At 46.5% G+C, this 27,968-nt stretch overlaps 1 protein-coding gene across 9 annotated transcripts; it reads right to left on the bottom strand.

Moving 5' to 3' along the window:
* Positions 1-377: 377 nt before the first annotated feature.
* LOC126526404 (uncharacterized) lies at positions 378-27,968 on the bottom strand. Of its 9 annotated transcripts, none has more exons than XR_011895971.1 (12): positions 27,595-27,912; positions 27,184-27,269; positions 24,314-24,406; positions 23,104-23,151; positions 21,577-21,624; positions 19,121-19,436; positions 12,747-12,928; positions 4,637-4,725; positions 3,782-3,874; positions 2,269-2,316; positions 1,711-1,758; positions 378-508 (listed from the first exon to the last, which is right to left on the bottom strand). XR_011895971.1 is itself a non-coding variant. In XM_072289646.1 (12 exons), exons 7-12 carry the CDS (start codon positions 12,856-12,858, stop codon positions 467-469), a joined length of 432 nt encoding a protein of 143 aa, XP_072145747.1. In that variant the 5' UTR covers positions 12,859-12,928; positions 19,121-19,436; positions 21,577-21,624; positions 23,104-23,151; positions 24,314-24,406; positions 27,184-27,269; positions 27,595-27,964; the 3' UTR covers positions 378-466. The 9 variants fall into 9 exon arrangements, 5 of the variants coding, with proteins under 5 accessions (XP_072145747.1, XP_072145748.1, XP_054924161.1 ...); XM_072289646.1 differs by having other exon boundaries at positions 27,595-27,964; XR_008611444.2 differs by lacking the exon at positions 2,269-2,316.

The raw sequence follows: 27,968 nt of genomic DNA, 5'->3' as shown, positions 1-27,968 counted from the left end.
CAGAAGTGATTGGGCATCCTACTGCTATACATATATGAGATTACACCCGACAAGAGTTCTCATACAATCAATCCTTATCGCGTTTCAATTTCTACTGATGGTAACACAAATGTGAGCAGGATAATCGTCCTAGAAACAGGGAATTTGATTCTGTATGCACTCAATATATGCATGCGTTTGTACTATGTAGGCAATTTCTTCTTGAGCGCATGACACGGAACACGTCCGTCCGTCCGTCCGCCCCTTCCGAAAAATGAATGAATGAATGAATGAATGAATGAATGAATGAATGAATGAATGAATGAACAAAACTGCTTGATGTCCGGTTCCTTATTGTAATTGTATTTGTAAGCAAATTAAGAAAGAAAAAGTCTCGATTCCTGTTGTTGAGGATACTTTATTGTCTCTTTCCGTCCGCGCTGAGATCACCATCGCTTCTCTTAATGTAACCCGTCGCTAAATAGAGCTACACTTTCTTGTGCTGCTCGAACAGTGATTGCATGCATTCCTGGAAAAGAAAAAAAGAAGGTGGTCTAAGCGGTGACATTTATTAGCCTATTCAGCTAGCACTGGTAAAGATTCAGGAAAGTTCACATGGAGGCACAACTTCTCGCATACATATTGTGAGCTTCGCCTACAGTAAAGGCATACAGGCTTTTTAAGTGTTTGCCGTGTGTCTTCGAGTCGTTAGCATCGATGGCTTGATGCGCCTGCTTGCAACCTTTCGTTGAGAATTTCTTTCAGCCAGAAGTACGCGTTAGGCAACTGTGGCGTCCTGGTAGTGGCATTCTATCCATAATATTTGTTGTGCTTGCCTACTGGTATACCTAACAGATGAGGACATAATAGCGAAGCGAGTGAGCTTGCGATGGTACGCAAGCGATCACATGGCCACGTGACATTGGGCGTCATTACGTTCCCATATATTAGTTAAGAAAACTGAAGCAGAAAATTGTTAATTAAAATAAATTGAAAGCTTTAAGAGTACGAATTCAGAACGTTGTCGGCATATTTGGTCACCTTTAATTTAAGTCTTGGAGTTCTCTTTTTTTAATCTTCCCTTGTTTTCTTATCTTTCTTGCGCCTTATACCCCATCGCCCTGTGCAGAGTAGCCAACCGGACGGTTAATCTGGTTAACCTCTCTGCCTTGCACCTCTTGTTTTCCTTCCTTCCTTGTATGGGGGTGCGTGGAATTCCCTTGGTGTAATAAAATCGGTTGCTAAGTATTTTTTGTCGGCACTACTTTAACCATGCAATGGGGAGTTACCGACGTAGCATGGGACGTGTTTGCGCATTTAATTTTATCGACAGCATTTGTTTAAAGAAAGAAATTCTCGGGTTTTACGTGTCAATGTCATGTTGTGATCGTGAGGCGCACGCCGTGGTGGGGCACTACGGATTGATTTTGACCGCCTGGCGTTCTTTAACGCGCACCCAATTTAAGGCAGAGGGGTTTTTGCATTTCGCCCCCAACTAAATGCTGCCGCCGCGGCCGGGGGTTCGATCCCGCGACCTCGTGCTTAGTAGCGCCAAAGCCAATACTCTGCCCAGGCGGGTGACTGCATTTGCCTTCGATTTAGAGCGACGGCTATTTTTGCCCCGTTATATTGTCCCAATGTAATCCATATACCTCTTGTGTAGCGTGGTGTGTGAAGTGGTTGAGATCAATTATTTAGAAAAGGGGAGTTATTTTAACTGCTGAAGCTTACCCAGTATTTGTTGTAAAATGCTCGAACGCGTGCTTTAAACCTTGGCGGCTGCAAACACAATCAAATGGGACAGTTAGGTTAGCCAGGCACCAGACAGGGGTACAGCGTAAGGCGAAATCAGCTCAGACTAATTGAGTTAATTTTTGAAAACACTATCTGCATTTCTTCGGGGCTAATTAGAAAGTGGGAAAAACTCATTACCATCTTCTTGCCGGAACTGACGTCCCCACAGCAATACCAATGACATCAGATATCTCGCGCTATTTTAGAGTGCGTGAGTCGTTCCTGTTAACGGACAGTTCGCTTAGGACGCTGCCTTGTTCAGCTTTGTACCGAATGTAATATTTTTGGTTCATAAACTGCTAACCTGCCTTATGCAAGCGCCGTGCGGATGCATGACGGCACAGAAAGGTGATGCGAAAAGTTCGATGTGACGTCGCCACTGGTATTTTGATTTTGCGTTCCCCCCCTCTCTCTCTTCTGCAAACACGCGGAATTCATGCTGCAACTTTCGAGCAAGGCCGTATCAACGAAAATTGCACGAAATCAATGACTTACCCCGATGGACGCCGCTACTTTCTTGATGCATATTACGGCCTTTCTTGACTGTATATTTTGAGAAAGGCAAGATATGGCATAGTTAAGTTGGGACCAGAATTAGAGGACTCTCATCAATGAGTGCTATAATTGTACCTGTCCTGCACTCAGATTGTTTCTGAGGTAGCGACGGTTGACAGATCTGTTGATTTCTATATACTAGAATTAAAAAAAAAATGAAATTGCAATGGTTGCTGACAGATAGGCCGCCAGCCGGCAACAGTTATCTATGAATTGCGTGGAGGGAAGCTCATGAAACGCACTCCACATTTTCCAACGCGTGTAACACAGCGATCATAGATTTTCTCAAAATGTCATCTAGGGCAAAGCAGGCGCTGCGACGCCGTTGTATGCATGGGAATGCCGGGAAATGGTGGTTTCGGATTGGCATCGTTCCCGGAAACCCTGGACGGCTTGAAATCGTGCCTGTCTAGCAGCATTCCGTCCTTCACTGCAACTCGTTTTCTACTAAAACGTCACGTCAAAATCAACCCTAACTTTAATATCCCGCAGTAAAGCGTTTCATTCAATTATGAGGACTTGTGCTTGGATCTACAATTATATGAAGTGGAAAAAATATTGGCAGGCCGATAAAGTAGTAGGGCCGATGACAAGGTCCGCGTTCGCATTTCGACAGTTAGCCTTCTGTTATTGCTTTTCTTCGCTTGATTGGGCACTGCGGGTGAGTAAGCGTCATTGAAAGATGTAATACGGATGAATGGAAACCTTTAATGAAGACTTTCTTTTCAGGAAACATTATCTGCGCACCCATATCCAAGTGTTAGGCGAAAGCCTTGTTCGACACCAGCCAGCACAAACCTCGCGCAACCATATACTGTCATTTCCATCACGGCACAGAGCGCGTTAGGAAACTCCCATAGACGGTGGCGCCATATTTCCTTCTAGGGAGCATTGTGAGAAACTCTACGACAGCAATAGTACACGTCGCGTATACGATGGAGGGAGCTGCCTGCATATACCGCTTTCTTCATAGGCGATGTTTGAGGCATGCTTGATTCAGCTAACTTTAAAAAAAAGAAATTTGGGAATGCTAATGAGGGCCAAGAAGCTCCTCATCAAGATTTATTCAAGGCCGCCAGCGTAACGAAGGAACGTCCTTATAACGTAACCGCTAATTGAAATAGGATGTCTCTGTCCTTTATTTGAACGTAGCTTCAAGTCGACACCGACGGCTTGGGTTTCCGTGTACATCTACTTCAGTGTGATAATATTGGTACCACATAATTCAGCACTGCTAGAACATCCAAATTATGGTTACAGGGACGAGCGAATAACTCTCCGTGGTGAAGGACCAGTCGGAAGCGCTGCAGGCTTCATTGATTGCATAAGTCGTGATGTCGGCATTGAAGAGAAATAGATACAGAAAGTCGGGAAGGTAGCGCATTAAAAGTAACTATGAGGCCGTCAGACAAAGTACTCGTTACATTGTTACGTTGGCTGGCCGAGTACTCACAAACTTCATACTGTCGCATAGGTAGTGGAAGTCTATGGAGGTCATCACCTCCACGGCGCACGACCTGACTTTAGCCCGGAAATTGTCTCTCCCCTGAAATGAGGTGATAATTTCGAAAGTTTAACTAACGCGAGCAAATATGCGAACGCGCATATGTAAAACACGAAAGATGACACATTTCCGATGGTATGACTACGCGAGAGTAACAAAATAAATTTTTAAGAAATGTGGGAAGAAATTGAGCCGTTAGAACTGTACTTTGTGTTGCAGCTAACCTTAGCCAATCTGTTAAAGAAAAAAAAATATGAAGAAAAAATCACGGTGCAAGGGGCACTCATAAAACCTAACGTGTTCGTTTGTCACAGGTCTTAAGACCTAACACAGTAGGTACTATATACCGTATATTGCACCGTGTCTTTCTCTTCTTTCTTTTTTTTTTCCTATAACAACTTGGCTAAAGGCAACTGGGACACCATTTATTGTCATACAGCCTTTAGGCTGTAGCCTTTAAATTTTTGATTAAGTTGTGACTCGAACAAGGCTTTTTTTACATGAATCACGTGTGTGCTATGGGCTGAACTTTCACGGAACACCTTATTGGTATTCGGGCAATGGCTGTAACTTAGGTAAAGACGGGAAGACCTGCAAGTGGCCTGTTCTTTAATAAACAACCGCACTATATAGAATACCTTTCGTCCGACAAAGCAGGTGAAAGGCGGAAGTAAACCTCGATCTTGAATACTAATTGTGCGCCACTGTTTAAGTTCGTCGAGTGCATAATGCATTTTCGAGTGCCGGCGTTAATGCGTTCGAAGATGTTGCCTGCAGACGGTGCACCCAGTATACGATACGTACCGAGGGGCTCCGTTCGTAAAGTTCTTGGAGTAGCCTGTACACATGGCTCGTCCGAAGCATTTCTTCGCATTTGTTCTCGTGTGCGTTGCCTGGGAGAGGGGAATAATGAAATGAGGCCGTGTACAGGGGGCGCGCAATGAGCTTACGAATCGTACCTAGCGCTTCAGAGAAATTAGCCGTTCGGCCCCAGCTATCGCTGTAGAAGAAAGAATCAGTGAGCACAACGCTCGCCGAGCCTAACAATCCCGTGTACCACGAAAACGGGGTCTTTGAAAGGAGAATTTTGGAAGAAAATAATCATAAACCCGTATAATCAAATGCGGAATTTTGCGAGAGGGGTGTTCAATTTCGCCGGCAATATATCAAGCACACACAAGCACACTGCCGCTGTTAATAATGGTGTTCGTATAGAGCTCGGCGTGTGAAATGTGATAATAATTCTGATCTTATCAATGTCACAGTCCCATCTTACAACAGCAGTGCCACAATTTATTTCTTTTTTTTTTGTTCTTGCTCGACACTTTCTTTGTATTTTATTATTTTTCGATGATTCTGTTATTGTAAGCCGGCCTACTTGAGCAGTATTTTTTGTCGTGAAAGTAATCGGCACCATTTCTCTTGTGATATTCGAATAGAAAGAAGAAGCAAAAATCTGCCTTAAAGGTCAATTGCAATGAAATTCTACTTTGGATAAATGTGTTATAATTGAGCAGTATATACCACTGAACCGATCTTGACAAAGCCGTCTGGCTAGTAATTGTGTCATATTCTTGTTAGCAGCCTTTAAACAACTCCTAAGCAGACGATGCGCGCACCTGATGGTTGTCACTAATGACCGAATACCCAGCACGACGCCTTCGCGATTTTTCAACGTGTCGCGGACAGCCGCAGGCGCTCAGACTAGCTAGCGTCGCCACGCCTGGAGAACCACAGAGACTAGCCAGAGCACGTGGTTGTCCGAGCGCCTCCGCGGCGAGATAAGGTCCTTTATGGCGAGATACGGCGAGAGAGCTCGTCGCGGCCCTCTGCGGTGACTGCGGTATCTAGAGATTATAGGATTCCACGCGCAGCAGACGCAGCTGCGCGCTACTGTGCGCGCCGAGCTGCAGTATGTGGAAGGACTAACTGTTGGGCTAGTTCATCTGCCATGATGAATGAAAAACTAAACGCGAATAAATTGTACATAGGCACATGGAACAGACGAGGACAAGCGCTACGAGGAGTACGCTCTCGCACTCAGTCTGGCCATGCTACTTTGTGCGCACTATTAGATTTGGCAGACGTAGCTGTAGAGATGAACTTGGGACGACAGGACTGGGCGAGCAGGGTTTAATGGCAGTCTTTACATTTTAAAACAGGACATATTGGCTGTCTAGCGCGACTCCCATATGGAGCCCGCAAAACTAACATACAGCAAACAGTTTACGAGCACACAGCTCACTAGTACATTTCTAGTATGACAGAGCACTCAGCTCCCGACAACGATCACGACACGAGCACTCCCTAGCAGCCGGCAAACGCTGCTTATAAGCCCTTGCTCGACGTCATAGTTCGACGTCATTCAAGATGACCCGCCTTTTTGGAGGATGAGGTGGGTCGGAGCAGGAATGGTCGGGAAGGTTTGTCCAAGCATTGTAAACTCGCCTCCGCCCGCACTATGGCTCACACACACAAAGGCACACAGGTGCGAACCCATACACACAAAGGCTCCGGAGTCGACGACCGAGGGCTTCGTAGAACTGTGCTCCGTCTCGGGTGGTGCGGCCAAGTACCAATTTCCTGAGTTGATTGCGCGCCACGTGGCTGCCGGTCATCCGCAGTTCTCGGTACCGCCCAGCTTTCAGTGCCGACGTCAGAGGGCTTCGTAGAACTGCTTTGTCCCGGGTGGTGCGGCCAAGTACCAATTTCCGGAGTTGATCGCGCGCCACGTGGCTGCCTGCCGACCGCAGTACTCGGAAGAGCTCCCTGTCTGGTGGGCTTGGAACATGTGCAGCGGGCTGAAAGCTGGCCCGTACGGCCATTCTTAACAGCTCCTCCATGGCCCGGAAAATCTCGCCTGGCCAGTGCTGGCAACCGCTGGGCAGGAAGAGAATGGCTGGCGAGCAAGACGATGGCTTTACTCTCTGCAACCCCTGCGTACTTGGAATGCCTTCAACCATCTTACAACAACTGGCACAGAAGAGTCGACCCGGCTACACAATACCGCTCAGCGTTCAAACGCCCGGAATTAGCTGCTAACCCACCAGGCCTCCTATCACAATTTCCATGCAAGTCATTCAACTGGGAATCCCAAATTTTGCCCCAAAATTTCGTGCCGCCAAAGCGAGCGTTCACGTTCCTCCTGAGTTTGACCAAACCCGACCGTCGCGCTGCACAAGAGTAAAGGTTTACGCAGAATTAAACCGAAGCCTTTCAAACACCAATACTCAATCATAACTTCAGCAGCATAACTTCGCGAACAGCCTGTTCCTACCCTATCACAGTGGCGTACTTATCTCATGTACTGCTGCCACTGAACCGTCTGGCCAACTCCACAGGTACGTCATCACAAACGCGCTAAGTTTGGGGTCCCTATTCCGAACACGTGCTTGCATCCTACAAAGTTTTCATCACGCTGACTCACATTTGTTCCTTTAGTCCACACAGGACACGTTCCTTAAACAAACAACCAAACTTGCGTAACTTACGCAACACAGAGGAACCTTCGAACAAATGTGTCTTCTAATAACTAGCTCTACGCACGCGTACTAGAGAAGTCAGAATACGGCTGCCCTCGACACACACGAGCAACCCAGTCATCAACGTTCTGCTTCCTTCCGTCCGCACAGGACACGCGTTAATGGACCTAAGAGCTCTTCTCAGTGCAAATCACGCACTTACTGAAAATCTACGCGTTTAACCTTAGAAAATTCAAAACCACTTTAAAAGAAAGAAGGTGAAATAACACACACGCGCGTTACGATAGGCCTCTCAACGATAACCTTGACGTTCAGGTTACTCACGTACACAAAAAAGAAAGCCTATATACTTATTAATGAACACCTCGCGAGACTACAGGTTTACTTTCAAATCTCGAGCTTCTCAAACAAAACATAAACAGAGCTCATACCTTACTTATTGAAAGAAATCCTAGTCTCAAATCGCGAAAATCTGCAAATGTTCAAAAATAAAACAAAACGTTTTCCTACTACGGAAGCTCTCCTGGCCTCCCGTTCCCGATTGCTTACGACTGACTCATACTTTCAGCCGAACCCGAGGTGGTCGTGGTTTAAAAGCTACTCTGGCTACGGAGGAACAACAAAAGGGCTGACTCACTATCAGCTCCCCCAAGACGTTACAGTCCCCTGCCAATTTGCGTCCTGGCGCCCCGCTTTCAACACGAACTCGATTGACCGCGTCGCTACTCCCCACCTGGTCTCGTCTTGCCACCTTGCGTCTTGCCACCTTCTTTGTACTGCACGCTGAGCTTCGAAGAGAACGATGGAACGACGAGGAATTTGACTGCCCCGTGCCCTTTGTACGCGTCCGTGCAGAACAAGCTTCTCGGTCCCCCTTTGACCGGTGGCTCGAACGTTTTCGATGCGTCAACATCGTCAGTGACGACCGCACCTGTCTTTTCTCCGCGCTCTGCCCTTCTGGGTCTCTCGCCGTCTTTGGCGGCGCTACATTAGTCACCGCATTCCGATTTTTTCGGCGCTTCTTTCTGCGGCGCTTTCTCCTCGAACTCTCTTTCATGCCGTCATCTCGCGCCTCGTGCTGGCCGTTACACATCTCGTAGGCCCGGATCGGTCTCTTACCCGCACAGTCTGAGTGATTTACATTTAAATCTACTCTCACTTTGCCTCGACCGGCGGACAGCTCAACCGACTCTGGAACAATGCAGCAGGCTTTACTCGAGTTATGCAACTCGCACTCTTGCGAACTGCCCTCTACTACATTGCCCAGCTCACGCTGTGCATCTGCACACAGCCCGTCGGTATCGATCGCTGTCTCACGCGCACAGTCCGAATGATTAACAACTGAATCATCCCTATCTAGGCTATCTAGACTGGCGGAGAGCCGCACCGATCCCTGAACAATGCAGTTGTTCTCTCGTGAGCTACGGAGCTCGCCACCCCGAGAACTATTCTCAACTGCATCGTCCAGTTCGCACTTCACTTCTGCACGCAGATCTGACTCGACATGGGTGCTCGCGTCTGTCAAGTCCGCAGTATTCTGTACCTCGCTAACGACCTCGCTACCATGAGATGCGACGCACACGCGCGGTAACTGTGCCAATTTGTTCGCAGCTGGCCTAGCTGTCTCTACAGTCCTCTGTTGGCACAGCACCTCGTCGCTTTCACTCTGGCCTTTAACGGCCTCTGTTGCCACTAAGGCTTCGTTAGCTGCTAGCACTTCGAGTTCACCGATGAACGTGCTGCTACTCTCACAGGTACTACTACTTTTCTCGGCTTTCGACGAAAATCTGCAATCTACTTCTTCACACTTTTGCTGCGTCCAGCCTACAGATTTCTCAAGCCGCTGTTGTCTCTGTGCCAATAACTGATCACAATACTGTATCTCTCCGCACCATGGGCACTTAGCCTCATATTGCATGGTGCGGAGAGAAACCAGATCTGTACCACATATCATGGGCCTGTCAAAATATTGAGTCCCCAACTATCTATAAAATTAAAAACCCGAGTGCGGAACAGTGGGAGAGTATGCTTTCCAGCGTAAGCTTGAACGGCCAAAAGCGCCTAGTAGAGCGAGCTCGCGGGTTGGCCATACTCAGTGGAGCCTTGGACTAGGGCACCAACCCTGTGATTGCAGACTGAAGAATCCATCAGAAGATGGAAGAGTCCGTCTGAAGCCGCGAAGATCTCTTTTCTAGAGCCCAATAATTGTTTTCCGATCCGAATACTGTATCTCTTTGATCAGTGCTGCCTTCTCTCTCTCTCATACTTTTGCTCACGCTCACGCTTACGTTCCTGATACTCACGTTCGCGTTCATTCTCACGTTCGTGACGCTCACACTTAAGAGTAAGTTCTTGAAGCTCACGCTTCCGTTCATTCTCGCGTTCTTCACGCTTACGCTCACTCTTACGTTCACGACGCTCACGCACCAGTGGTTCCTGTCTTTTACTTAGAATTCGTTTGCCCATTTGTTCTATGAATTTCAAATCATTGTTACTTTCTAGAATGGTTTTACGAATCTCTGATTCCTTCAAGTCCTCATCTACGTTTACCTCGATCTCCTCACACAACCACAACAGTTCAGCTCTCGTCAAACACATTAGGACCATGGTCGCTACTTTAAGCTTTGGCTCTGCTGTCACACAATACTTGTTGCGATACCCACGCAAATCAAAATACAAGTAAAAGATCCCAGCGAATCAAATCCAAAAACACAGTGCAATTGAAGCCTGGTAAATCTTACAGCCAAAACCAAACGCTTACCCACTGAAGCAGCACCATATCACCAGTCCTTCCCCGCCGTATCCAGTCAGTTGCAAGAGGTGGCCAATCTCAAGTCGCCTCCAACTTGATCAGGATGCCGGTCGGTCACCATGTGCCAACGTCCGTCAGCTGCCGTTGCTGTCTCCGAGTCGCAGGCCGATCTAGGAGCCGTAGTCGGATCCCACCGCTGCCACCAGATATTAGATTTGGCAGACGTAGCTGTAGAGATGAACTTGGGACGACAGGACTGGGCGAGCAGGATTTAATGGCAGTCTTTACATTTTAAAACAGGACATATTGGCTGTCTAGCGCGACTCCCATATGGAGCCCGCAAAACTAACATACAGCAAACAGTTTACGAGCACACAGCTCACTAGTACATTTCTAGTATGACAGAGCACTCAGCTCCCGACAACGATCACGACACGAGCACTCACTAGCAGCCGGCAAACGCTGCTTATAAGCTCTTGCTCGACGTCATAGTTCGACGTCATTCAAGATGACCCGCCTTTTTGGAGGATGAGGTGGGTCGGAGCAGGAATGGTCGGGAAGGTTCGTCCAAGCATTGTAAACTCGCATCTGCCCCGCACTATGGCTCACACACACAAAGGCACACAGGTGCGAACCCATACACTCAAAGGCTCCGGAGTCGACGATCGAGGGCTTCGTAGAACTGTGCTCCGTCTCGGGTGGTGCGGCCAAGTACCAATTTCCTGAGTTGATCGCGCGCCACGTGGCTGCCGGTCATCCGCAGTTCTCGGTACCGCCCAGCTTTCAGTGCCGACGTCAGAGGGCTTCGTAGAACAGCTTTGTCCCGGGTGGTGCGGCCAAGTACCAATTTCCGGAGTTGATCGCGCGCCACGTGGCTGCCTGCCGACCGCAGTACTCGGAAGAGCTCCCTGTCTGGTGGGCTTGGAACATGTGCAGCGGGCTGAAAGCTGGCCCGTACGGCCATTCTTAACAGCACCAATTCGACCGACGGATAGTGGCCAAATCTAGATGGCACATTTTGAAGCGCTCTTGAAAGGTGGTGTTCAAAACCCGACGCATATGGCGTATTTCCGGCTCCCAAAATCGGTCCCGGCGCATTCAACCAGCAAAAGCACAGATTGCCTTTAAGATCGTATCTGAAATCCAGAGGGCGCTAGCCTATGGAACGTGGATTTGGACACCACCTAAAGAAAGCGTATGCGTGGCTTGGATCTCTGAGGTCATACCGAGGAGCCGCACATTAATTCACGCGTCACTTCCGGCGAACGATAATGGCGTTTATTAGTATTTTTTTATTTCAGTATCGAAAACGGTTATTTTTGCGAGCTCTTCGTGAGGCTTCCGCTCATAGCTCAAATGTCAGATTTTGGACGCAGGCTCCATATATCTATAATATATTAAACTAGGATGTTTAGGCGGTCTAAAATTTTGTTGCGACAGACCTTTAAGACGGGACCTCAGAGTAATCCTTCGTAGCTTTACGAATATTTCACTATTATTGTACGTCATGCCACATAATTTGTTATGTGTGGTAATTTGCTCTCCAGTGCAAATTTATTTTTATAGGAAGCGCTTGCCCTTCTGTAGACCTTGCACCTACAGGGCATACATTATCCAAACGATCGCAAACATAAACAAAAAGTCATGCAGATACCACATGCAAATAGCTCCGCAACCTTCATTCGAAGAAGTCTATGCTTAGGTGTGAAAACATTTTTTCTCGGAGCCAATTCAGATATTCCCTTTAATATACATAAGAAACACACAACCGTTTCGAAAATGCCAGCTACTGAACGTTGCCAACTTGCTTTCCTTCTTTTTTTTTTGGTACATGTGCCTTGCGGCGAATCTCTGAAATAAAAATAAATTTTGCTAAACGAGTTTCGGTGGACTTTGCTATATTTAAGGTCATTCAGTGGATATTCACGGTCACATAATTTTAAGCTGAACAGCTGGGTGCTGTTAAAATAATATAAACAGGGAGCGTTTATTATTATTATTTTTTTTTTTTTTTTGGATCACGGAATGTTTATAATATGGCTATAAACGCAGCGGACGTGCCGCTCTTTCAGAGGAGTTCCTAGGTGAGGTGGACATATCTTGCTGCTAATAACGTGAACTTCAGGAGAATAAAATTAACTTATTTATTAGCAGCGCACCAGAGACAGTTGCTTAATTGGCGAAATTGAAGGCAGATACACGTTAATGCACCCAAATTTTTTAAAGATCGCGAAAATTGCGCGTAATTAGGGAAGTTTTTCCCGTTCGCCGTAGAGCTCGTATGCAAAGACGACAGGTGTATCACGGTCATAGCTTTTTTATAAAAATATGTATTGTCTAAAGAAAACACCCTGTGTAGCGGCATGACTTTACACAGGTAGTAATGCGAACTATACGACCTATATATTCCGCAACAAGAACAGATATCTTGGATATGTAATTTGCGCCTCCGAGCATCTGAAGCTGACGAAATTGATGCATTAAAAATGATTTAATTAGATCCAGTGTGAACGTGCTGACAACTATTTCATCGCCATATTTCCCGTAAACCTCATAAATGTTCAATTATTAAAGCAAGAGGCAATGATTAAAGTAAGGCATATTCTTTCGTGTATCATCACTTCTCATCGAATTGATTCTCTGGCTTGCAACTAACCACTCATTGTTATTGTGTACTCACGGCCAAAGCACCCGGAGGGGAGTCTGAGCCCTTGGTTCCAGTATAAGTCTCCTGCTGCGACTGTGAAAGCTCCGAGCAGCATCAGGCATACGTTGGCCGTTTTGCATCCCATCCTGCACTTTTTATTGTTGTTGTTGTTGCACGGTATCCATCGCCATTCTGGCCATTTCACCCTGCAATGCCTGGCAGACCAAAAAAAATGTCCGCCTCCATTCCGCCCTAGGAAATTGGATGTACAGCGAAGCTGCTGTCCACGTTAGACAAATACCCCCCCCCCCCCCCCCTAGACTAACGTTAGACGACATTACACAAGCACCACCACCAGCACAAATGACGTGCATCACGCGCGCACGCGCGGGTGCGCAAGTGCAGCATACATCCTCATTCTGGTAGGCCTGGCGCAAGTGCAAGTTCAACGTGCAGACAAGATAGGCCGGATCGCAATTCGAATATACGAGAAAACGTAATTCCTTTAGGCGGAAAAGGAAACACAAGCCCCTTTTCTACCCGCCGGTTCTTTGGTGAGCGTCGCTGTAGAAAGACCTGCGACTGCACTGGTTGTTTCTGCATGACCTTGAATGTTGCAGCATGGCTCGGGACAAGTGCGAAATAGCTTTTGCGTATAAATGAAATAAAATACGCGGAAGCGTACGGCTACCAATCTTAAGATTACGTTTCATCGTACCCTACCTACCGAGGCCAAGTAACTCGCTGACTTGCAACTGAGTTTCTTGTTGCAACCCAGAAATGTACTGTATATGAGTTGCAATACAAAAGGAAACGAAGAAAGCAGATGGCTGTAAACAATGAATATCAAGCACTATTCACTTTTTTTTTCTTGTAACACATACAAACAGTTTATGCAACGACACTCTGTCATTGTATATTGTTTATAAAATGCTTAATCCATCTACTCGATAGGGTGTACTTGATTTTATCAGTGCTGCTGGCCGGTGCATATTACTTAGTTGCTCATCTGCTTGGGGGCACGTATACATAAGCACTAGGACAGTAGCCATCTTTTATACTCTACTCAATACCTGACGTGCGACTGTTAAAAATGTGACTAGATAGGTGTTGTCTGCTGATAAGTAAGCCGCTGCGTGATGCTGTTTAAGGCGGTGTTATGGAAGGCGACTGAAGGGAAGCAAAAAAACAAAAACAAATTTTCATTGACTACTGCGGTAACAATGCTACACCGTTCCTTGTAGCTATATTCAGTGGCGTTAGTGCGTACCAACTAGTTTCAAGAGCGCTGCTGTCACGCACGCGAAACGCACGTTCCCGGGCTCACTTCCGAATTCCTTTTCGCGGTTTGCCGCCATTTTTGCAACTCGCAAAAAGATAACTTTGGAAAATGTAACGAGCGCGATACTATTGAACAGCGTTCTCGAATGCGATGCACAATTAGACGTTTTATCTTACGCAAGCAGGCAACTGTTCAGTATTATAGATAGGCACAAACCTGTTTGTGCTAGTTGGCTAACCAATGATAACAGATAAAGATGTACGCAGATCCCACGCGCTGCAGTAATAGATATAATGCGAAGCGCACTGCAGCTCGCTGGTTATCCAGTGCCGTTGGAGGTGCTCAAAGCGTTACCAGATGTACCGACGTCTAGCAGCAGCAGCCTGCGTGTAGCGACAGGAGCGAGCAGACGACGACGACAGCTTTGTTTTACTCCGGCGTAGAAACGTTACAACCAGTCGCTTTACAACCTGGACCGACACCGAATGGACTGGAGAATGTGGGCCGAACCTGAAGGTGCAACTATAGCGTAGGGTCACAAAGCGTTAGCTGCCACCAGGCAACACTGGCAGGAAATTAGCACGCTCGTGAGGCGCGGAAAGGACAGTAGCGAGTAGGATGTACCAGGCCAAGCCGCACGCGGTCATTACGGAACCCCAACTTCGTTGTGGGCCCTTTGCGCTCTTCTCCTGCTCACTTCGAGTTATCTTGTACGCCCAGCGACTCTGGTTCCCCGAATGCCGTGCGCTGAAGGGGGAATTGCCGCGCCCGCGCGCGCGCGCGCGCGCGCGCGCACACACACACACACACACACACACACACACACACACACACACACACACACACACACACACACACACACACACACACACACACACACACACACACACACACACACACACACACACACACACACACACACACACACACACACACACACACACACACACACACACACACACACACACACACACACACACACACACACACACACACACACACACACACACACACACACACACACACACACACACACACACACACACACACACACACACACACACACACACACACACACACACACACACACACACACACACACACACACACACACACACACACACACACACACACACACACACACACACACACACACACACACACACACACACACACACACACACACACACACACACACACACACACACACACACACACACACACACACACACACACACACACACACACACACACACACACACACACACACACACACACACACACACACACACACACACACACACACACACACACACACACACACACACACACACACACACACACACACACACACACACACACACACACACACACACACACACACACACACACACACACACACACACACACACACACACACACACACACACACACACACACACACACACACACACACACACACACACACACACACACACACACACACACACACACACACACACACACACACACACACACACACACACACACACACACACACACACACACACACACACACACACACACACACACACACACACACACACACACACACACACACACACACACACACACACACACACACACACACACACACACACACACACACACACACACACACACACACACACACACACACACACACACACACACACACACACACACACACACACACACACACACACACACACACACACACACACACACACACACACACACACACACGCTCTCTCTCTCTCTCTCTCTCGTGCTATGTGCGGTTAGACACGCGCCAGTCGTCTCAAAAATTTTACTCCGTTCCATGCCTAGCGTGCAACGATGTGGAAGCTGCGCGAAAACTTTGATAATCAAAATGTGTAACTCCGCGCATTTCGCGTTAATGTTTCGCGCTCGCACATGTTTGCACGTACGCGTGATGCTGCGCGACGTGCTGCGAATGAAGGACCTGAAAAAAAAAAAAGAACATTTGCAGAACGCATTATGTTCTAAAAAACTTGGAGGACGCTTAAGCTTACCCTTCGACAGTGGAACACGACAGCGTTATCGGAGCCCGTTGACGTCAACACCGACACCGGATATACTGCGACACGGAGGCCGATAGATAACAATGACAGGTTCATCACGGCGGCAGTGCAGGGCAGAGCGGTGGCTCTTACCCACGTAAGCAAGGACAAAGGGGTGTGTGTTTGAGCTTCCGCGTAGCAGAATTATGCTTTTACGTATATTTAAATTATTTTCTCGTACATTAAAATCACAATCCGGCGCTATCATGTCTGTAGGTTGTGTGCAAGTAGGACTTCCCAAATTTTCGGACGCATTTTACAGTGAGAAATTCAATTGGTTCAGTAACGCCTTTTCGCCATGCGGAGGGCTTTCGTGGTTGTGGTTCGGGATGATTTTTTCTCACGCACAACGCCGCCGACGGCAGACGCCGACACCGGATTTTCTGCGACGGGGTGGGGCGGGGGGGGGGGGGGGGAGGGCTTAACGCTTTCGCGTTAAAACAACGGTTCACAGCCGTTTTACGCAGTTCATTTCCAAAGTATGCACCTTTTCGTTTCATTTATTATTGGGCCTAAAGTAAGAGCAATTTCATGTCATTGCTGGTAAAAACGGCGAAATATTTCTCATCGGGAACGCGGCTACTGCAATAAGTGGTGCTAGCCTGCACAGCGCTGCCGGCTGTGTATGCAACGGCGCAGTGTCGGCGTTGGCGTGAGTAAAACATACGTGGGATGGAGTCTTAACGGTTAGAGCATCATGCACTGTATTCTTACTATGGCTTCGATCCCACCCTCCGACATGAGGTTATTTCTTTAATAGGCCCGAAATGAGGCGACACAGGAACAAACCTACCGACCGCAAAGTGCCTGCGATGAGCCAGAGAATGTTTAGAATTAAACATTATCAAGCTTGCACAAGGCCTCTGCTAACAATACGCCGTTGGTCTCATCGTCGTATATCGCAGCCATCCTTTGTTTTTTAACAGCGGAGCTGTTCTAAGTCGAGCCTTCGCCGTCCGGCGTCCGGTGTCACGCAGGGGGCAGGTTGCGGAGCTCACCGCCAGAGGGCGCGCTGAAGGAGGGGGAAGGAGAGGGGTATAGGAGCATGTGTTTTGCCGGCGCGCGCCCTTTCGCCCGATGGAATCCGCTCGGCGCGAGCGGCAGCGGCAGCTCGCACGATTGCGGCAGCGCCGATGTCGCGCAAATCCCGAGCTTCGAGAGCGATAAGCGCAAAGCATAGGCGCCAGCGCAAGGGAAGCCGCTACCGCCGTGGATCGAGAATGGGAAGCGTGGAGGCAAGGCAACCCAAGCCAAGCGCCAGCACAGGCAGGCAAGCTAACCCCCAACTTCGACAGTAGGAGGCCGAGCAGAGACGTCGACGCAGAGAGATTCCTCCCACGGAGGGTGCCGATGGACTCATCAAGAGAGAATCCCTCGACCGTGAGTGCGGCCAGAGCTGCAAGCTGTGTGACAGACTGTAGTTTGATCACAACTTCATGCAACTGAAGAGTGTGCGCAGTCCGAAACCGAATTTCGAATCTAGGAAAACGACGAAAACGCGACAAAATACTTTCGTGAAAATCGCGCGAAACACTAGTTCAAACTTGAGAAAACGACCACCAGCTTCGCTGTTTTTACAGATTTCACTGTGTGCAACTGGCGTTACTTTTTTAACAGTCTCGTTCGCGTTAGCTAGGACACCTAGTATGTTCTGCCTATGAATAAAGTACCAGTTGATAGTCAGCACGTGTGTTCGTCATCCTTCGTTCCGGAATCTAGCTCTATTTCTCGGAATGTTACTTATACAGTTCAGAACAACATGTGTGAGATAAAATGAACATTTTTGCCCGTGAATATCTCCAGCAGTTCGGGACATAAAAATTTAGGTCGTTATTGGAAGTAGAATTGACAGTAATGTAGCGCTCACTAAATATAAATATGTTTAATTCTTTACGACACCTGCTGCAACTGCGGAATTCAAGCCGCTGTGTGCTGGAAGCTTGCCCACTTAGCAAGAATATTGAGACCACCACCAATTTCTGCCAATGAAGGAGGAGCAGGAGGTAGTCATATCTGTTAGTCCCAAAGCAACTAATGCTCCAGTTCAGGGCACTTAGTTGTGCCCAGACTTTCTGGCCCGGTCGGTTGTACCGCGAGGCCACCATATATTTCGAACTTCCCTTGGCGCACTGGTCCATTACGCCCAGCTGCCGGGGGCGCCTGTTCGGTGGTAGTTTAAAGAGAACTGTATTTTTGAAGAGGGAGATGGGCATTGGAAGCCCTGAAACTGCTGCTCATGAATACGTACATCGCGAGCGAATTCCTACCCGGAATTAAATGTTGCACACTAGGAATATGAGTGTTTTAGTCCTGTCTTAGCTCCGGAAGAGTGCTTCTTTCTCACTCAAGAATGGGTAAGAGATTGTCCTTTTAGACCGCCTGCTTCGTCAAGAAATGATGTGGGCTTAAAAAACAGTCCGCTGAGCGAAAACGAACTTACCCCCAACCGCCGCAAGCAGGCGTGATCACTTCTTATGTACTTCCCCCTCTCTCTCGTTCATTTCTAAGGCTCAGAGCCACAGCTGCTCTGAAGCCAACTCTCAATATAAAATAAGCGTTTTCTTTATTTGCTACGCAGAATGTTCCCGCGTAAGTACTTCTTTATTATCATTATTATTTTTAGGGGGGGGGGGGGTTGGAGGGAGCAGGGATGGTCTGAAAAGCATGTAAGGTCACATTTCACTGCGCATTTATGCCCGCTATGTATATGTGCGTGGTTTCTTATTTCATTTCCACAATGTGTTTTAGTTTCGGTTACACTTTCCGAGAAAGCGCGTTTCTCGGCGTGCTAGTAGTTCGAGAAACACCTTTGTATAGCTAGCTTTAGGTACACTAAAGAGGAATGTTAAGTAAATCAAACTGAATCAGTAAACTGCACTCCAGTTCTGGATCGTGGAGGAATTTCAGGGGGGCATGCGAAGCACTTTCTCTCCGAAATATCCAACGCACGAATCAACCGTGCGGGCAGTGTTGACCGTGGTAAGGTGAGATCGATGGCGCACAGCGTAGCAGAAAGCACTCACCCTGAACAGTCTTCGCGCTTTTGCACACAGTGTCCCCGATCTCGCCTTTATAAGACTTGCATGCCGTGCGGTCGATGCTCGCGCGTTCTGGTGTACAATATTGGAGAGCCTATACGCACCTGCTGGAAACCGTTTACCACAAAGCCGCCTCGCGCTTGTTGGGCAGTTATGGTTTATTTCACGTGCGATGCGGTTAAAAAATAAATGATAAAACCGGACCAATTGCGCTTCAGTCGCGCAAAATGGGGGCCCTGGGAAACGTGATTTCTTCGTCGCTCGGGTCGGGTTCGGGCGTGAACTTCTCCAGGAAGCATTTCTGAAAGAGACGATAGTTCGTTCACCGAGGAAGTCGATGTCGTAGTGCAAAGACAATAAAACACGATGCTATTTGTGTGTGTTTTTTTATTCATTTGCGCGTTGCCTGCATCGCCTTTGCAGGCACTACAGTGGGCGATACAGGAACCGCCGAAAAGTCGATAACATATTATGTATACATACATATGTATACATACATATTATGATTCAGTGAATGGTAGTAAATGACATTGCGTAGATTATAGTCATTAGGTCGTAGAGCCGTCCGACCACCGATCGCGACACAAACGAATGATAAGGGCGTCGTTTACACCTAATTGAAATTTCTCGCATTTTAATCTTGTCACCGCTTCATCGCAGTATATGTAATGGTTAATCAGTCTCGTGACCAAAGGTAACCTGCTTCAAGAAGGCAGTATAGAGGACTATAATGAGCTTTAATTGAGGTTAAAGGCTTTAATTATGTTTTAGACTTTACATGCGTATTAAAATAATGTGTATAAATGTATTACAAACGAATACATAGTTAAATCCCAAGTTCATACCGTAAACATTCATAAATCACCCTTAACCTCCCCCCTCCCCTTTTGTTTTCCTTGATTGCAGCCAGTATAAGATGCATTTAATGGACCCTGGAGTGGTTTGCCTGCCGGCATACCTAGCCAGCTACATAATATTAATAGTCACATGTTCATTCGCACAATGCACTCAACTCAGAATTCATTGTGCGCAACCTTTGTAAATGTGAGAAGGTCTAATAGATATTAGCCTTGCGACATGCGCGTCACTTCTGTACATGAACCTTGAACGGTCTGGGCTGGGAAATACCTTCAGAGGAGAAAATTCGTCGAATCGAGGCCACATTTTGTCTTTGTACACTGGGTATGGCGGTGCTGTTGTATAAAGGGTGCGCAGTTACAATACTGACAGCTAAACAAGTATATGGTTTTGTTGCATGGCTGTACAGTGCTTTTTCTTAATTTTCATTGCTGTAACAATTATATACACACTCAAGGCAACTTTTTCTGTCCCTGTGATGCTCCGTATGAAATCCAAGTGCGATAAGCTGGCGCCCAGCTCACCGTATTCCGTGGGTGCGAGGGAAAGCGTACGAGGGGGAGCCGAGAGTGATGTTGCTTTGATGCGCGCTGTCTTTCCGCACGCCCAATGTTGATGGTCACGTGATCGAGCACGTGCAAGAAGAAGGTGGGGAGATAGTTCAGCTCTCGGCAACGTGATCTAAAACTCCTTAAACTTAGTAAAGTAGCGACACTCTCCTCCTCCGCCTTCAGTCCTCCTCGTTTATCCTCTCACGCTCCTTCCTCGACCGTGGCGCCGCCTACACTGCTCGAGCGTAGAAACGGCGCCAAGATGCGCTCCTCGCCGCTTCGTAGACGCTTATCGAGCAAAAATGGCTCTGAAACACGGCGCGAGGGCCCACGTGATGCTATTAGGCCAATAGCGACGCGGCGTCGGCCTAGGCCAGAGCGCACGAGGGGGAGGCGGCATTCTTCAAAGCGTGGTACTACTTTACGAAGTTTAAGGGGCTTTAACGTGATCTAGAGCGCGGCTCCTCCTCTAGCATATAGCCTTGGTTGCGCATGGCTGTCCGCGTGGTTGAGCCCATACGCGCACCGCGCGCCACATCTTTGAGCTACTCTTCGACGGGTAGAAAAGTTGGCGAGCCAAGATGGTTTGGTGGCTTTATGTACGCTATCTTCCCGCGCGCCTAGTGTTACGTCTTTGTGAGTTTCGGTAGCACATTAAAGCGAGAGGCAGCATGAAGCGCTGGCTCCCCGCTATCGGCGCTCATCGTGCCAGCGTCGTGAAAGCTAGTGTTCGCGGTATCGGGTGAGATCGGTTCATGTTTGCCTGGGCGGGCGGTACACCTTGCTCGTTAAATTAATTACTAGACGAATGTTAACTGGAATTTACATGGCCGATAAAACTGCGAGCCGTACTTCATGTAGTTCTCTAATTCTTCGCTATCGCTACCTACGCCTTTCGAGTAAAATGGCGATATTTTTTTTTACATGCCACCATTGTGTTCTACCCAGAGCATGCCACTTTCTCTTAACAAATTTCGATGTGCGTGCCCGCGTTAGAAATCACGTGCGGGCTTTGAGCTCCGCTGAACTCACCCGGTATTCTCTGAAGATTTCTTTCGTGGCTTTCCGGGATTTTTTTGGCTGTGGACAATAAATATCGTGGTTGGCAACTGCAAAAATCGCACATGCCGGCGATGCGACTGTGTATACAAGAAAACACTTAAAGTCGACGTAAAGCTGGCACCCTGCTCCACTTTTCTAGTTAGAATTCATGGCCAACAGCAGAAATGTTTTCATTAAGCAATGAACATCAGTTAGATTTTTGGGTGCTCAAAACAAAAATATTACTCACTCATAGTAGCGAAATGGTATTCGGGATTTCGCATATTTTCGAAAAACTGACGAAATTTGCACGATAATGAGATTATTAAGTTACAGCTTCACAAATCCTTTTTTTTTTGTTATTGCAATATGGCATATATATTTAGCAAATGTCATTTTGCACATAATTTGTGCGTCAGTTACAGGAGTATCGCAATTTCTACGTGCATAAAGTACCACGGTGATGTAAGGCTTGTATATTAGGCACTTCTGTCTATTTGAGATGCCCTAGTAGATGGAGGAGAGGTAGAGAGAGAGGGAAAACGGAGAGGTTAGACAGCGTATTGTCTGGCTGGCTGGCCTTTGGTGGCGTAAGGATATAAACGCAAATGCATATGGTACAAGATTATTTATTTATCTATTTATTTATCTCTGGTGGCGTAAGGATGTAAACGCAAATGAAGAGGCTAGAAGATTATTTATTTATCTATTTGTTTATTTAGGTACCCCAAGGTCCCTAGATGGCATTACATAGGGGGGAGCAATAAAAATTAATTTTGTCATGTGTAGAAACACTTGAACAAGAGAAAAAAAATAAAAAAATGAACAGATTTGAATATGTTTATGGCTAATGTCGTATATAATTTTGTTGAATTGCTTCAACCAAAGCAACGCTCTCTAGCACACCTGAACAAGAAAAATATATCTACATGAGTGCGATGTAGTTCACGAGACTTCTCAAACTCTGTAACCTGGTGCGCTGGCCCTCAATAAGTTTTACAACGCGTTCTCCCCCTTGTGCGTGCTGAGGACGGTCTGGGCATGTGTCCGAATATTCTCGCTCCTTCTAAAGCGGTTGAGAGTTATTTTGTAGGCTCTAGTAGGTAGGTGTATGGTATTAAGGTAGATATATTCAGGTAGACATTACTATGCGATCCAACCCTATACCTCAGTTTTTTTAATAATTTTTGTTTACATTCAGTATATTTCAGCAAAATCAGTGCAGCCAATGTCAGAGGAAATATTTTTTCTGTGTTTAGAAGGTCAGGTAGACAAAATAAAAAATTGTTAGCGGCGTGAACTTCAACCCAAGCTGCCTAATCGCGAGTTTGAGCTGCATTGTTCGTGGTCTATTTTATCAGACCGGGCATGATTTTATGTAGACAGCTCCTAGGAGCGTCTAGCTACAGGGCCTACATGCCATTTATTGTATTCCTTTTCTGTGCGGGAAACTAAACACTAAAGAAATGTACTTGTTTCCCACAGCTTTTGAAACTTTCAAACAATCGACGGCCTCACCGTAGCCTTAGTTGAGGCTTTCTTGTAACATTGAAGGACTTTTTTCACCTAGGTAGAAAACAGATATAAAAGAAATAATTAGGAACACGGCAACCAGGCAAATTGTTGGAGGAAATCTGGACGGTCAGTGCACTTGTCGGAAGTACACTGTCAGAGGACTACGGGCAGCCTAAGCCAAGGGGAAGCTTTCCGGCCACAGCGCGTATGGGTGCACTCCACTTTAATACAGTGCGACAGGGAACGTTCAAACTCGACACTCGCGTTAGTCGACAATATAAAGTATTACTGACATGAGAAATATTTTTTTATCAGAGGTAGCTCACGTCCATGGGCCTTTTCCGGTATTGTTCATGACATTTTACGATGAACGACGGAGCTGACAAGTTTGAGAGAGCTGGTTAGGTTCAGTTCAAATTTCTGACCGCGTAAAAAGCCTATAGCTTTGGATAGTGCAGATATGGAGCAACTTCGCGTGAAACGTTTCAAATACAGTGAATGCGTCACGAAAAGCTCACAAAAAATGGGCGCCTTCGGAGCCAAAGCTCAACATAGCGCCGCCATTACCATCCGCCGAAACTGATTAATGACCGAGAACGCGCGGCTCCTGGGCATGACCTCCGAGACGAGGCGACGTGCGCGACTTCCCGCGGTGCGCTGCAAACATCTCGGAGGTCATGACATAGGTCGTATCCGCTAACCACCGGGTGCAGGCGTCGTCAGATTAGACGTTGTTTGAAGGCGGCTACTAAGGAGGTTTGCGAATCCCAGCTGTGCAGCTTTGCCGGGATTGTTTGAGTAGTATGTGCCAGTGATCAACAATTTAGCCAAAGTATAATTTCGTTGCGGTAGGCCTTTAATCACATAGATGGTTATGTGCGGAAATGAGCTCTGTAGTAGGTGCACAACTAGGTGCAATGATCAATCGGTAACGTTTGCATGTGGCCGTCCCATTTAAAAAAAAGAAACAAATTATAATTCAGCTTTGCGCAAGCGTTCAGCGAACTCGTCTAGAACGCTGGGACGGCGCATGAAGAATAATAGTAGTAATAATAATAATAATAATAATAATAATAATAATAATAATAATAATAATAATAATAATAATAATAATAATAATAATATGATGATGATGATGATGAGGGTGATGATGAAAAATGTAATTCCCTTAGCAGCTGGGTGACAAATATACACGTAGCTGTTGCGTACTCACAGTTCGCTCGCTGTGGCATACGCGGTGAAGATCATCCTTCGCCAGTTTCTTCCTGTAGCATATTTTCAATACTCGGGCGAACTTGCGGTGTTTCTGGAAGAAATTTTCGACCAGCAGGCACGTAAGCAATAAAAGGCTCCGCTGGTCATGCACGACAATCTGGGACATTGCGTGCGGACTGTCTTCGTGCACACTTAGCAAAGGTGTGCCTCGATTTCAGCTTATTCCTAATACATAATAATTGAAACTCGGATCCACGTTATGACGTCTGTTATAGCTCGTGATTCTGCGAGTCTACGCACACCGAATAGCAGCAACTTGTCTAACTTGACTGGGCAATGCCGAAAAATGTCGTGTGTAGGAGTTTCTATTTTATGTTCAGGTGTGCACAGAGTCCTAAAGCCTTGTAAGCTTCGAGGTGTGACTGGTGGATTTATCGCGCGAACACTTTGCTCTGATCTGCGAGCTTGTCGTAAAGCTCCATCTCTGTGAGGCAGCTGACGATGGACGAGTGCCCAATTACGATAGACCAGCACAATAGGACATTCAAGATCTACACGATTACGCACTTTTGCAACTTCAAGTCAAGCTATTAGTACGCGTGTAGGGTGTGTTTTATTTCTTTCACTCTAAGCAATTATGAAAGCTTTTTATTATTTCAGTGTACTTTTTTCGTTTAGTGTTTTTTTAGCTATATATTTTGGATATTGGACTCGGCCGTCGTTATACTCCTCCCACTGTATAGCATATATTAAATAACAACAGCAACATGTGCTAATATGATCGTCCGGAGGAGGAGGTTTGCATGATAATAGAGGTGTTCATTCCCGTCTATATTTAGATGTGTTGCGTATAAGCGACGTCACAGACGTGTGCTGACACTGCTTTCACATTCGCTCCGCGCGGAGCGGCGTTTGACAAAGTTCTAGCGGCCCGAATTCTCTTGGCATGACCATGTCTGCGAAATTTATTTTGCAAGGTCCTTCTTTTTTAATAGCTAATAGCGATGAACAAATGTCAGCTTGATAGACCGTTCTTATATCGGTTCTATTCCAGTTCGTTTGTGAGCATGAAGCTTCTCTGTAAGCAGCAAATATCTATATATTTCATTAATATGAAATTAAGAGAGAGGTTTCCAAGCACAACTATAAGCACATAAAGAAAAGCGATAAGCACAAAGTGAGCGTGCAGAAAATTATCTGAAAACACGCACATAAGTGACGACTAACGTGTCTAAATATATCTACATAACAAGACACAACACATGCCAAATCAGGCGTGAGATATACACACATGATATACACAACATGTGGCATCTAAAGAAAACTGTATGCGTAGCATCAACCACGAACGTTTAGTGCGAGCCAAATATTTTTTTTTTTCGAAGAGATATTAAAAGCCACAGGTGCTCTTTTTGGTAGCCCTATGTTGCCCAAGGGCAAAGTATTTTTTTTTTCAGAGTTAGCGTTCTACGACCTAACAAAATTAAATCTTCCTTTAATCGTCGCCTCGCGGTATCGTGTCGTGGACACTCGAGAATTAGGTGTACGTACTCGTTAGTGTGGTCATAATGACATGTTGGACAACGAACGCATCAAATATTGTACAAAAAGTGACGCGCAAATGCCTTGGCAAGCAACGCTAGGTGCAATAAAGTGACAAAATTTATATTGTCGCTCAACCTCAGCGGAATGGACAAATTAATGTTAGGGTCCAGATGACCGGGTCGACGGGTTACGTCGACAGGCTGTCTTTCTCAGCAACTGGTGGATTTCGCGGGGGTAAGAGAAATATTTATTAAATTTTCATCCTGGTGCGCCTGTTCAGCAGTTGTGTAAAGTGCAGTGCTTCCAGGAACATTTCAATGTTCTGGTATACACTGATACACTATAATGCGATTTATTGCAGTGGATTTTATGGGCTCCTTGATGGTTTCACATACCAAATGTGTATAAATCAAGTCTTGGTCTCTATTCTTTGATGACGTGAACGTGGCTTGAGAATGTCGGAAAATAACCAATTTCAGCGGAATCTCTGCTGACGCAATGGCGCGCAAGGCAGTGCGGGCAGCAAATAGTCCGGTAACGGTAGAAGGACTCACTCGGGATAATCTGGACTTTTGTTCTGACCTCGGGTCAAATATGATGAAATGTGGATGCAGACGAATTATGTGGCCCGATCCGTCCGAATTATTCTGTGGGTGTTCTTCAGTGTTTTATAAAACTGCATAGCAGTTGGTTTAATACTCTAATATTTAATTTCGTCATTTTAACTTGGTGGGTCAGAGAGCAACAAACCTTTGTTGGTTAAGCTCACCGGGGCAGCCTGTGAGCCAAAGATCACTGATGCTATTAAAAAACAAAGTACAAAAGTATATAATCGTTATTTTCCTTCTTTATGCAGCTTGTAATGTGTTTGAAATACTAGTTCAATCTGCCTATTATCTGGCCAAACACCTCCACTTCCCCCCTAAAAATATGGAACAGAACTAACAACCGTAAAAAATTATGCGATTAACAAAACTGCACTTTTTGGAAAGTTTCCTGAAACGACCATTCAAGACATTATCATGGAAAAATTCTTTTGAGGCAGTTCGAAGTTCTTACGATGAACTTACTTTACGTTTTTATTGCTCTGAAACACGAACTAGAATATAAAGATGTCAATAATTGGTAACGGATGAATGCAGCGCGTAGAAATTTTTCAAAGGTCATTCAGACCTTTGGTCAGTTCCTAGAAGGTAGTCATTCAGCAAGTAACCGAAATCACATGACAAGCGCAGTAGTTATGAGTACAATTTCTACAGTCTCAACCACTGAGTTGCTTGTGCAAGTGCGAAGGCCCGCAAGTCATCGGAGAAACGGGCGCACCATCGGTATTTTGGTGCCGTTCACGCTTTGTCTGTGCACGTCCAGCTGTTCCACAGCTTTTCGGCAGGCCTCGTTGGCGTGGATAACTGCGAATGTAGAGGAGGTGCAAACATGCTTGCATTGGCTCTCTGCTGACGATGTATGCATTCAAAGAGCAACGCGATCTGTGCCCCCAAATTCATGGCGTCAATGCAAATGCGTACGCCCAAAGATTATGATCGCTTTAAGCAATTCGTAAACGGGGCCCACGTTATTGAGAGTATTTTAACCTAGTAAACACAGTACATCGGAGTTCGATATCTGTCTAGAGCAAACAAATCATTGCCGCAATATAAGTCCTCAGTGATCCCATTTTTTAATGCAACTGGTTTATTAATTCTTTCGTTCGGGAAAACAGCACACTGTACTTACAGCTCTTGCACGTTGCGTTCTTCGGAAGGCCAGTGGTGATGTCAAAATGCTTCTGATTAGCCAGAACGTTATCTATAGCGCCTACGGCCACTGCTAGGAAGACGGCTACAGCCATTCCAGCTGCACCTTCGCCCCGCCAGCTTCTGCCCGTATCGCGAGCTATAGCAACGGCGCACACGAGGCGAAGCTACGGTCTGCGCAAGATTTGTAGCCTTCCTTGGGATCGCCGTAACGCGACGACCCTTCAACGCTGAAAGCCTCGTAACTGAACCTTTCGACAGCAAATTTTTCAGAAATGATTTCCTTCAACGGAGAAAAACGTGCTATGGAGCACGTTTTCTTCCTCCACATAATACGCTCGCCCGCACATTTAT

This window comes from Dermacentor andersoni, chromosome 8 (genome assembly GCF_023375885.2).
Source record: "Dermacentor andersoni chromosome 8, qqDerAnde1_hic_scaffold, whole genome shotgun sequence".
Classification (NCBI taxonomy): Eukaryota; Metazoa; Arthropoda; class Arachnida; order Ixodida; family Ixodidae; genus Dermacentor; species Dermacentor andersoni.
This window is presented reverse-complemented; position numbering and strand designations above follow the sequence as displayed.

Bases quoted from the DNA above. Each gene is read 5' to 3' on its own strand.
- LOC126526404 (XM_072289647.1), bottom strand. From the start codon at position 12,858: ATGGGATGCAAAACGGCCAACGTATGCCTGATGCTGCTCGGAGCTTTC. The intron at 4,726-12,746 runs GTGAGTACACAA...CCCCTCTCCCAG, and splicing joins CCCCTCCGGGTGCTTTGGCC to GCAACGCACACGAGAACAAA. The intron at 1,759-2,268 runs GTAAGTCATTGA...TTGTGTTTGCAG, and splicing joins AAGTAGCGGCGTCCATCGGG to CCGCCAAGGTTTAAAGCACG.